This window comes from Chlorocebus sabaeus, chromosome 12 (genome assembly GCF_047675955.1).
Source record: "Chlorocebus sabaeus isolate Y175 chromosome 12, mChlSab1.0.hap1, whole genome shotgun sequence".
Lineage (NCBI taxonomy): Eukaryota > Metazoa > Chordata > Mammalia > Primates > Cercopithecidae > Chlorocebus > Chlorocebus sabaeus.
This window is the reverse complement of record NC_132915.1, coordinates 7349532-7362107: the sequence shown is the minus strand read 5'-3', so window position 1 is coordinate 7362107 and position 12576 is coordinate 7349532. Positions and strand designations below refer to the sequence as shown.

The following is a 12576-nucleotide window of genomic DNA, read 5'->3' as shown; positions in this document are numbered from 1 at the left end:
GTTCACTTTTGGATCCCCAGCTTTTAAACATAGGCACTCAAAGAATACTTGTGAAGTACATTTTCTATTTGCAATTAAACCTTACCAATAGGAAATCAGGGATAATAATTTATAACTAGACTTATTATTGCAGAGTGATGTCATTACCTGAATTTATAAAATTTAAGGAAAAATCACCAGTTGTTCTTTCGGAAGGTAGAAAACTAAGGTGGCTCATGCCATCTAGTGGTGGACTGTGGGTTTGAGCCTGTTCTGAGTATTGGCGAAAATGAAGAAAATGGAAAGGTCATCGTTTCATTTACACCTTGTTGCTCACCGTGCAGAACAGATGACACTTACTGATTAGGACAGAATGGATCTCTCAAATACAAACATAAAGAATAAAAGGCTAATAATAATGTAGACTGGAAATACATTTTTTATTAAAATTAAATGTCATTACTTTTTTAAAATAATATTTGTACAACTTATCGTTATGCCACTGTGCTCATTCTTTACAAACTCCTCAAATTTTTCTTTTTTCTTTTTCTTTTTTTTTTTTTTTTGAGATGGAGTCTCGCTGTGTCTCCCAGGCTGGAGTGCAGTGGCATGATCTCGGCTCACTGCAAGCTCCACCTCTCAGGTTCACGCCATTCTCCTACCTCAGCCTCCCGAGTAGCTGGGACTACAGGCGCCCACCACCATGCCCAGCTAATTGTTTGTATTTTTAGTAGAGACAGGGTGTCACCATGTTAGCCAGGATGGTCTCGATCTCCTGACCTTGTGATCCACCTGCCTCGGCCTCCCAAAGTGCTGGGATTATAGGCGTGAGCCACCACGCCCAGCCTAAATTTTTCTTTTTAACTGAGCATTTTCTTTTAGAGGTTATTTTAGTTACTGTTCTACTAAGTGGCATATCCACCAAGTGCTTTGGGAAAGATGAAACGTGGATTTTGCATCATCTTTATCATAAAATAACTACTGTTCTTTTAACTGACTCAATAGGAAACCTCCCATTTCTTCCACATTCTTCCAATTGTGGCATCATTCTTTGCTCCAGTCCTGTGAGTCACCAGAAAGCGATAGGGGCAGGGAGCCCAGGGATCTGGGTAGGAGAGAGTTGATGTGGGGTTATTGAGAGTCGTGAGGGTTCTTTGTGACTTGGCTTAAAAGGCTCATCATCACATAGTGGTCTGTGCTGGGCAGCATGGAAATGAAGCCCCAAGCTTCCTTGGCTATAAACATGGAGTTCTAACTTGCAAGGAAGATCTCCCATCTCTTTCCCTATCCATAAGCCAAGATAGACTAGGGCTGAACAACACGCTGCTAGTGAGGGTATAAATTATTCATGCCCAGGGGTTTAGATTCTCTGTGTCCATCGCCACTAATTCTTACTCATTCCTGACACCTTAGTATCCCTTTCAGCATATTTTGACAACCCCATCTCTGTTGTAAAATTCTTCCCCGCGGGATTCGTATGTCAGGGAATTGCATTCTGGTTTAATTGGAACAAGCCATTTGGAAGTCCTCCTGGTCTGGAGAACATTCTGTGAGTGTAGAGAGACTGCAACCCCAGGATAATGCCTTCAGTGGGAGGGACAGGAGGTCTTATGTCAAGAAGGGGTGATGCTCCCTCTCATAGCCTGTGATGGCTAGTCTGAGGACATCCTTTAATGCCATGTCTGTTCAAGTTTTGTCTTTGGATCTCAGAATGTGCCTGCCTGCAAGGAAAATCAAAGGAGTTGAAATGACAGTAAATGTTAACCCTTAAAGAGGCTTAAAAAAAAAAAAAAAAAAAAAAAGACAACCTATTTTCAGCCTAGAATTGGTTGCGGGAGGGGGAGAGAACTGGGCAAAAAAGAAGGCTGGAAAGCCTAGGGAATCACCCAGTTTCTGTCACTCAGAAACTGCACCCTGGGCTGCAGAAAAAGGTGAGACTTGCTTTCATTCAAGGACATTCACAGAGCGAAGCGCGTGGTCACTTGTAAGTTTGTAGAGTTGGTTCCCGAATCCACCCCACGTCCGTGATTTCAATGCAGCCACAGTTAGCCATGGAGACACTCACATCTAGTGGCAGGCAGCAGGCACCACGTGCCCATGAGTGGTGGTGGTGCTATTGAATGAAATGGTCTTTCCCACCTCCCTCACCCAGCTTTCCAGAGGCAGGGTAATTGTATTACAAATCAGAAGTGAAACACAGCACAGTCCTGTAATCATATGTAAATGTTTAAAAAAAAATAGACTGTCATTTGGAATTATTCATTCTTATTTCTCTTCATTAGCATAAAGGCTTGAGAGAGAGCTAATTTTTAAAGCACATTAGTTTATACTTCACATCTTCTAGTTTTTAGAAGTTATTTTCATTCATTCGCCCATCCATTCATTCGTGTGTTTGTTCAACACATTTTTATTGAGTGTCCTTGTGGATGTGGCACAGTCCCCAGTGCGGTGAATAAATGTCTCCCCCACCTTGAACTTATATTCTATTTTTATTCTGATGTATCATAGTTACTTCTGTTAATCAGTTCAGTAAGAATACTGAGATAGTCTGTGAGAAAATGGATCCCGTCAACATCATTTTTACAGATAAGACCAGATGTCCTTTAGCCTCGTCAATGGGCTTGGGCCATGGTGAGCAATGCCTGCCTCTGCAGTACTCAGCAGACCGCGTGAAAGAAGAAAGTCTGGGTGTTTGGAAACAATGGCTGAGTGGCGGTAGTGGTGCATTGTGACCTCATTATTCTGCTTTTGGTTTCTGGCCTTGTAATATTAATAAGGCACATGAGGATTTAGTGTGTACCATGAGATAAGTGACTGTCGTGTTAAGCTTAATGTCTCTGTTTCTTTAACTTTCTCCAAAATCTGGCAGTATCTCATTTCTTCGTGGCCAGTGTTTGGGCACTGAAGAGGTCAATCGATACATAGAATTGTGACTCAACTCACACTGAAAAAAAAAAAAAAAAAAAAAGCATCTGAATCATGGTTCTCCTGTGAATTAAACTTAGTAGCAAGAATCTTGTTTTAATTTGGAAAAAAGGGTGGGTCAGGAAAACTCAAGACAGAGACTTTCAAAAGGGAAAGTCCTTAGGATAATGAGTAGATTTCCCTCCACCCAGTTGTTTCATGATATAAACTGATGTGGATCAAATAATAGGGAAGGTTGCTGTTAACAGACTGCATAACTTTGTCTCAGGTATGCCTCTATTACCTGCTGTGGGCATCAGGAAGAATTGCCTTCCTTCAGCTGCACAAAGAGGAGCCCCCCTCTCACAGGGGTACTGATTTCCAGAAGCAGCCGTGGCCTCAAGAGCGTTGCTGGCCTAGGTGGCAGCAACTGGCCCTCCCTTGGGACCTGTAGTCACTGACCAGTGCCACCCTCTGCCATCCCCCTCAATGCTGCTGCATCTCCACTGAAGATAAAGACTTGGGCGGAGACTAGGAAAACATACGTGCTTTGGAGTTGGGAAGTAGATGGGAGCAGCTGATGAGGATGCATTTTCCTCTTTAAATAATGTCCGTGTAATATGAAATTGAAGAGCACGGGTTAAAGGAGGAAAATGCATCCAAGATGAACATGCACATCATCAGTGACCTTTGGTAGGTGGGAATAGGATGTGCCAGGGGGTGAGTGGGCAAGCAGCTCTATCCAGGCCAGTGGAGTTGACTCTCACCACACCCTCTGAACATCTCACAAGATCCCTTGAGTTGTAGCACCACAAGCTTGCTTTAGCCCTTGCAAGATCCAAATAATTGCCCGAAGAATGAGATCAGCCTTATTTTCCTCCCTGTTTTTCTTAATTCTTTCCTTTGTCTTTCCTGCAAAAGTTAAACTGTGATTATTGGAAAATAAAAATAATTATGCAGATCAATTTAACAGTTGTATGGATGAAGAAAAATGACCTGTTGTCCTTTATGTACTTTAGCCCTCCCCTGCCCAAGGGAACCGGCCAGAGAGTACCGTGTCATTCAATCCGTATGAGCCAGAAGTTGCACCCTGGGCTGCAGAAAAAGGTGAGACTTGCTTTCATTCAAGGACATTCACAGAGCAAAGCACGTGGTCACTTGTAAGTTTGTAGAGTTGGTTCACGAATCCACCCCACGTCCGTGATTTCAATACAGCCACAGTTAGCCACGGAGACACTCACATCTGGTGGCAGGCAGCAGGCACCACATGCCCATGAGCGGTAGTGGTGCTATTGAATGAAATGGTCTTTCCCACCTCCCTCACCCAGCGACGTTGGAAACGTCCCTGCCGCTCTTCAGAATTTCTCATCCCTTGCAACACTGATGCTACTCTGAGTTCACACTCCCATGAAAATCATGTTCTTGGAAGGATGAATCCTGATGTGGGGTCCAGCTCCCGGTTGTATGTTTCTTGACTGCCTTGCAGGCCCCCAGAGAGAAGCCCTACCCATGGACACAGAGGTGTATGAGAGCCCCTATGCGGACCCTGAGGAGATCAGGCCCAAGGAAGTTTACCTGGACCGAAATCTACTGACACTGGAAGACAAAGAACTGGGCTCTGGTAATTTTGGAACTGTGAAAAAGGGCTACTATCAAATGAAAAAGTAAGTCGCTATGCTCCACAGGTCTCACCCTCACATGAGCTCAGGTTCTAGACACGACTGAGAATAACAAAATGTAACCTGGCATGACTAAACCCTTTTTTTATTAATCCTATCTTTCTTGTTCATTTCTGGTACTATTATAATGAAAGCCTTTAATGGCAAAAACTGCAATTACTTTTGCACCGACCTAAAAGTACATGCACCTTATGGAAAATTAGGAAATAGAAACAAGCGGAAATATAAGAAAATAAAAACATCAATCTCTGGTGTGGTGGCTCATGCCTGTAATCTTAGCAATTTGGGAGGCTGGGGTAGAAGGATTGTTTGAGACCCAGAGTTTGAGACCAGCCTGGGAAACATTGCAAGACCCTGTCTCTACAAAAAAAAACAAAAAAACAAACAAAAAAAAAAAACGCACACACATTAAAAGATTAGCCAGGCATGAGAGTGCACACCTATAGTTCCAGCTGCTCAAGAGGTCAGGAGGTCAAGGCTGCAGTGAGCCATGGTTGCGTCACTGCACTCCAACTTCAGTGACAAAGCAAGGCCCTGTCTCAAAAAGAAAAAGAAAAGAAGAAAAACGTCATATTTGTATAATACCATCCCAACACTACTACTGTTAACTAAACACTGCTGTTGATTAACCTTGTAGTATATATTTTTAGATCTTTAGTTGTACACACACATATTACTTAATTAAAAGAAAATCATTCCATTATAACAATACAGTGTTTACATTTATTTTCTTTAACTTTATAGTTATGTCTCATTTTTCTTACTGTGAAAATTATTGATTCCAAATATGATTAGTATAATTATTTATTGGCTTTATCCTATGATTTCAAATAACAATACATATTATACAACAGTTAAAATTGCTAAATTTCTAAAATATCTTTGTATTTTTTTTGGTCTTTAGAAAGTATCCAACATGGAATATACAAGTAAAAATACTGGTTTCTAAAGTCCTTTGAAACACACCCTCTCTTTGAATTGGTATGATACCAATATGAATGTGGTTGGATTTAGTAGCTTCATAGTATTTCAAATTTAAGGAATTTTTGTAAAAAAACAATTTTATGAGTAGGTAATTTATATGATTCAAATAGGTTAAAAATATAGACAAAAGTATACACAGACATGCATGCTTTCCGGCCAGGTGCCATGGCTCACACCTGTAATCCCAGCACTTTAGGAGTCCAAGGCAGGTGAATCACCTGAGGTCTGGAATTCGAAACCAGCCTGGCCAACATGGTAAAACCTTGTCTCTACTAAAAATACAAAAAGTTAGCAGGGTGTGGTGGTGCACACCTGTAGTCCCAACTACTCAGGAGGCTGAGACAGGAGAATCACTTGAACCTGGGAGGAAGAGGTTGTAGTGAGCCAAGATCACACCATTGAACTCCAGCCTGGGCAACAAGAGTAAAACTCTGTCTCGAAAAAGAAAGAGAGAGAGAGAGAGAGAAAGGAGAAATGCTTACTTTCCAGTCTGTCCCTTCCATTTGTTTTTGTGCATGTGCATCTGTGTGTATGTACATATATACATATATACACACACAGATACACATACATGTATGTACGTATACACACAAACATACATATGTATACATCAAAAGTATATACATAAGCACATATATACACACAATCAAAATTTGTTGTGATACTTATTTTAAAATATGTTTGTATAACACAGTCATTTTGTACAATGAACAAAAATGTTTCTGTATTAGTCATAAGCTTTTTCAGTTTGTGAAAGGTTGTGATCTTTATTCTCTGCTTAAATTTGTGAATTAACATAGACATGACTGGACATAATTTCAACTAGAGAGTTTGGGGAGAAGAGAGGCTCTCTCGGTCAACGTTGCAAAATGATGGCTTAACGATAGTGAGTCTTTCAATCTACAAACACAGCCCATCCCCGCATTTACTAGGTCTTCTTCAGCCTCTCTCAGGACGGTTGTTTACCTTTTCAGTGCATTACATTTAAATGTATCCTTCTAAATTCTGCACCTAGAAATTCACTTTCAACGTTTATGAAAGGCACTTTATATTCATGTTCATTACACATAATCTGAGATGGTGAATCCCAAGATGTTACAGGAATTCGTGCATGTCATTGTTGGTGAGGTTTATTTACAAGTTATTTAAATATTTTACAGTTTAGGGTTTTTGCTTGGTTGGGACATTCTTCAGTACTGTTGTTCACCGTTCTTTTTATTTTATTTTATTTTTTAGAAACAGGGTTTCCCTCTGTCACCCAGGCTAGAGTGAAGTGGCAAGAAGCTCACTGCAGCCTTGAACTCCTGAGTCCAAGTGATTCTTCCACCTCAGCCTCCTAAGCAGCTGGGACTACAGGCTTGCACTGTCACATCTAGATGATTTTTTTTAGAGATGGGGTCTCACTATGTTGCCCAGGCTGATCTTGAACTTCTGGCCTCAAGCAATCCTCCCCCTTCAACCTCCCAAAGTGTTGGGATTATCGGCATGAGCCACCATGCCCAGCCCCCACCATTTTTTTTTAGTAATGGGGCATTACTCTCATTGTCTATAAAATTAGGGAATGTAGGTTGGAAGGCCAGCCATCCATTACAGGCTTCTGAAGACATATTGTCACTCTGTGGCAGGTATTTCCATGAGACTGTTTCCATGTGGGGATTATGCTTCACAGGAGAAGATTATCTAGAAGTGAGGCATTTCGGAAAGTTTCTTGTGTGTTATAATTTCTCTTGCAGAGTTGTGAAAACAGTGGCTGTGAAAATTCTGAAAAATGAGGCCAATGACCCCGCTCTTAAAGATGAGTTGTTAGCAGAAGCAAATGTCATGCAGCAGCTGGACAACCCGTACATCGTGCGCATGATCGGGATATGCGAGGCCGAGTCCTGGATGCTGGTTATGGAGATGGCAGAACTTGGTCCCCTCAATAAGTATTTGCAGCAGAACAGGTATTATCAGGTGCCCCCACAGGTCTGGAAGCTATCCCCTAAGGGACAGGGCCCACCACTGGATGGGCTGAGCAGCCTGATTTCCGTGGGAAGCCTTCCCACCCTCCTGTGCCTTCCCTTATTGGTCCATACTCAGGGACCTTGACAGAGGGACAGAGGGAGATACAGTCTTTGGATTCAGCTCTGTTAGCTCTAGTTGTTCAGAGAAGAACTCATTCGACAGTTTTGTCTTTCTTTTCTTTCTGTACTCATTCAGTCTTGGCCTAGTGATAGACTCAGCCTCAGAATATCTTGACAGGGAATCTCCTTTCTCACTGGGAAGAACACGTTCTTTTTAAAGAAACATTTAAAATAAGTGCTTTTCTAAGAGGTGACAGTTATGTCTTATCTGTTTGGCTGACCTTATGTTCTCATGAGTAATGACTTCTGAAAATATCAGTTGCTGCTAATTGATTACATCCATCAAGGGAGTAATCGTGTTCTCATCTAAAGCTGTTGTTGAGATGAGGAAACTCACTTAGAGTAAGACAGAATGATGGCTACTGAGGAGCTTGCCTTGTTTGCTGTGCTATGTTTGTACTTAGATTGTCTCTTTAGTCTCCATGGAAGGGAGGTGTTCTTACCCTTTATAGGTGAGAAACTGAGACTCAGGGTTAGTTCTGTGACCTGTGCAATACTGGAACAAGGATTTAAGGTGGTGCCTGGCTGTCTGTGAACCAGGCCTCACCACTCTGTTATACTGCTTGTCTTGCAATTCCAAGCATGCCAGTAAACTCAATCCCATTGAACACCAGGAGAATATGGCATTCAGTCCTGAAGTGCTATATGCTAACAAAGTTATTTGTCACCACTTGTGAGTTTTGTTGTTTAAGAAGACGGAAGGAGTAGATTCACCTACTGCCTGCATGAGGAGCGTGGTTGTTTGTTGTGAAATGGGTCACTGTCTGTTATAGCTGATGAGATCATTGTGACTTTCAGACATGTCAAGGATAAGAACATCATAGAACTGGTTCATCAGGTTTCCATGGGCATGAAGTATCTGGAGGAATGCAATTTTGTGCACAGAGATCTGGCCGCAAGAAATGTGTTGCTGGTTACTCAACATTATGCCAAGATCAGTGATTTCGGACTTTCCAAAGCACTGCGTGCTGATGAAAACTACTACAAGGTAAGTACAACTTAGCTAATATTCAGAGCAGCCAGTGGTAAAAAATACAAGGTAAATGTATATTTTCTTTATTTTACTATTGGTATGGCTTCAAAAAGCAATTTTGCTACTTAAAAAATAACTATGTAAGAAATGTTCTTATAATCTTTGATTTCACTGTTTAAAAAATAAAAATAATATATCACACCTTGAGATTTACTCAATGTAGTATATTCTAAATTATGTTTCATGGAATGATCAGGAATCGAGGTATTAAGTGATGATTTGTTTTGAAAAAAGAAGAATGGGATTCCTTCATTAAGGTGATTTCAAAAGTTTGGATTGGACAGCTTGATTCTTGCAGGATTTCCCCAAAGCCCTTTTCATGCTACTCAACATTACAAATCTCAGTAGAGGGTTTTGCTGCATTGCATCTCTCAAACCAGATTCATCCATGATATGCTTTTCTGATAGGACATTTCATAACATCTGGTGGAACACTGTTCCACAGCATGGAGCCATTGCAGCTTGGAGCTCCAGTATTGCAACTTGGAGCTCCAGTATCGCAGCTTGGAGCTATTCCAAAATAACCTTCTAATGAACACCTATCTACACGTGTAAAAGTTAGGAAGTGAAGATTTATCAAATAAACTCATCATCTGTGTATGTCTACTACATATGTAGAAATTGTTCTATTGGCTTAACTGGTATCCTGAGGAGTTGAAGTGTCAAAAAATAAATGCAGTGCTGGAAAGAAGAGATCTAGATAGTTATGTGACTGAAGCTAAAAGAAACCTATGCCCCTTAGTTTGGTGAGGCAGAGATTATCAAGAATTAAGGGTGAACTTCAGCAAAACATAAAGTAGAAACTAGTTCTGGGTGCAGGCTTAGACCTCCTAAAAAATAATTTCACAGTGACCAATCCCCTTGCTAATATGACTTGACCCCTCTCTGAACCCTCAAATGAACCAATAACAACCAAAAGAAGAAAAGATAAGAAAGCTCCATCTTCATATTAACTCATCCATGGTGTATACCTAGGGTCTGTGTTGACCAGCTGGAAAATGTGATGGGATTGGGTCCCGCTGAGTCAAAGAGGGTGCCGAGGGCAGGTTGACAACTCTGCTGGTCTCTGGTGAAGTCCACGTGCTCAGAAATAGATGGTAGACCCTGAAAATCTACCTAGTGGATGGCAGATGGGGTCCTGAGTTTCATGCCCTGCAGTGGTCAGAGACTCCACCCTAAGTGACAATACCCGCCCGCTCACCTTTCCCTAAGACGCAGTCCATGGACCAGTAGGTGATGGGGAACGGTGGACCTCAGCCACCAAAGGGACTGCATGAAGGGTGAGCCACAAGAGCCAAGCTCTTAGGCAGGCAGGCAGACTCCACCATCTTGAGCGAAAAGGCCAGGCGAGAGTATAGCAGGGCTCAGGCTGGCCCTCCTCGCCCCATTCTTCATATAGTAGCTTCCCAGAAGGAAACCCCTTCAGCGGTGAGCCACTGTGAGAAGGGCATCAACATGGGCCTGGATAGAGACAGCAGGGAAACGGAGCAAGGGAGACAGCAGCCTAGGATGAGCAGCATGGGACATGCTGGAGAAAGAAGCCTGTTGTAAAGCTGGATGTATCTCATCATGATCATTAGACAGAAGAAGACAGCCTGTCTGAAACAGGGACACAGATGAGATAGAGAAGATGAAACATGAATGCTGGTCACCTTATCCACTGCTGTGTAACAAATCACCTGAAACTTAGTGCCAAAAACACCACCAGGTGTTGGTTTCCTTGCCATCCTGCTGTGTGGGCAGGGCTGGGTGGGCAGGCTTTAGTGTGTCTGCTCACAACAGGGGGTTGTACGGTGGCCTGAGGGACAGGAGGACCGTTTCCACTCTGCTCACTCACACTACTCAGCCATGAGCAGCTGGTTAGACACGGCCCGTGCTGGAGACCTCTGTGGGGCTGTCAGCCAGCTCGCCTGCACACAGCCTCTCCTTGGGGCCCTTGGGCTTCCTCACAGCGTGGCAGCTGCAGGCTGAGAGCAGTTACCCAAGAGGCAGGAAGTAGGGGCTGCCAGGCCTATAAGGCCGGGCCCAGAAACTGCCTCAGGGTCACTTCCACCTCCTGATTCTGTTGGTCAGAGCAACCAAGGCCGCCAGCTTCAAAGGATGGGATAGATAGAACCACCTTTGTGAGGAGAAGCGTCAAAGAGTCAAAGAATATGGGGCCAATTCTAAAACCGCCATAGATATTAAACAGCATACCATTAGAAAGTAAACTAAAGTAAACTAAAAAGTAAACCAAAGTTGTCTTTGGACAATCAATGAAGAAAAAAAGCCACTACAGAAATGAAAGCCATGTTGGAAGCAGCAAAAACAGACCAAACTACTGAAAAGACAGGGTAGTGGAGGATTTCTTTATGAAAAAAAAGCAAAGTGACATGGAAAAGAATAAAAAGTGGGCTGGGAATGGTGGCTCACACCTGTAATCCCAGCACTTTGGGAGGCTGAGGCGGGCGGATTACCTGAGGTCAGGAGATCAAGACCAGCCTGGACAACATGGTGAAAACCCGTCTCTACTAAAAATACAAAAATTAGCTGAACGTGGTGGCGCACACCTGTAATCCCAGCTACTCTGGAGGCTGAGGCAGGAGAATTCCTTGAGCCCGGGAGGCAGAGGTTGCAGTGAGCTGAGATTGTACCACTGCACTTTAGCCTGGCCAACAGAGTGAGACTCTGTCTCAAAAAAAAGAATAAAAAGTGAAACAAGATCAAAGAAAAGTTCTAGCTGTGGAAGCAAACGAACTCTGGCACTCAGGGAACAATGTGTGGCAGTGTGGATTTGTGCAGCATCATGACTGAAAACACAAGTGCTCTTTGATCCAGCAGCTCCTTCGGGGAGCAAACACACACATCTGGTAATGTGCACTCTAGCACGGGCTGCCGTAGCAAAAATCTGGAAACCGCCTGACAGCTGCTGCACAGAGTTTGGTCCAGTCAGTCATAGCAGATTCACAGCAAGCTCACAACGCAGCGCTTTTAAAAGTGACTTCATTTGCATGTGCTGACCTAGAAATATGTCTACTATACATGGTTAGACAGAAAAATTTAAAAGTACAGTGCGAAAAGAATATGCCCCTAGTTTGTTGACCAGAAAAAAGTAAATAGTACCTATGTATGCATGTATCTAGGTTATTCTGGAGAGAGGCTAACTTTCATTGCATTTAGGATTTGCCAAAGGTTTACTTTTTTCATCCGTTCAGAATTCAGAAGAAACTTGAAATAACACACATGGCTGTATTGTTCATGACTTGTAAGATCAACATTTCAAAATAGCACACAAGGTGATGGAAACAGAAGTATAATCAGTCGTGTCATTTGGAAGAGAAATGCCAGGGCACCTTATGGTCTCCAGACTGATGTCCCGAATGTCTCCTTGTGATCCACCATAGTGCCATGAAATCAGTTTTCGCTGAAATCATGTCTCTCCCTCCACCGCAATGAGACCTCACACAGGTGACATCAGCAGAAGATAACAAGACTCTGCTGTGTGTCCCCGAATCCCAGACCCAGCAGAGAGGGTTTTGCTATACAGTTTTGACCTCTGTACTATCACTTGCTTTTTAAAATTAGGATATTAGAAAGCTTAGATCATTTTTTAATGATGCTAGCAAATAGTGTATGCTAAAATAATTGACCTGGGAGGAGAACTGATCAAGGTGGACAACTAAATGCAACTAGTATATGCTCCTCCGTGGAGAGGGACCAAAATAACACGTACACATTCACACTTCCAATATGTGATCTAAGAGAGAACACGGATGCAACCGAGGAGCGACAGGAAGCATGAAAAGCAAAGCAGAGGGAAACGAGGCAGCCTGCTTGGCCAGGAATGACTGGGGAGCTGGAAGAAGCTTCCGGATGTGGGGAAAGCGTAAGTGAG

General features: G+C 42.7%; 1 protein-coding gene across 4 annotated transcripts in view; it reads left to right on the top strand.

Moving 5' to 3' along the window:
* SYK (spleen associated tyrosine kinase) overlaps positions 1–12576 on the top strand; it is a 95211-nt gene that overhangs the window by 67541 nt on the left and 15094 nt on the right. For all 4 annotated transcript variants that reach the window (XM_007969722.3, XM_007969717.3, XM_007969719.3 and 1 more), the window contains 4 exons: positions 3903–3990; positions 4370–4547; positions 7280–7489; positions 8468–8657. In XM_007969722.3, coding sequence (XP_007967913.1) covers positions 3903–3990; positions 4370–4547; positions 7280–7489; positions 8468–8657 — 666 coding nt within the window. The remainder of the gene's footprint in view (positions 1–3902; positions 3991–4369; positions 4548–7279; positions 7490–8467; positions 8658–12576) is intronic.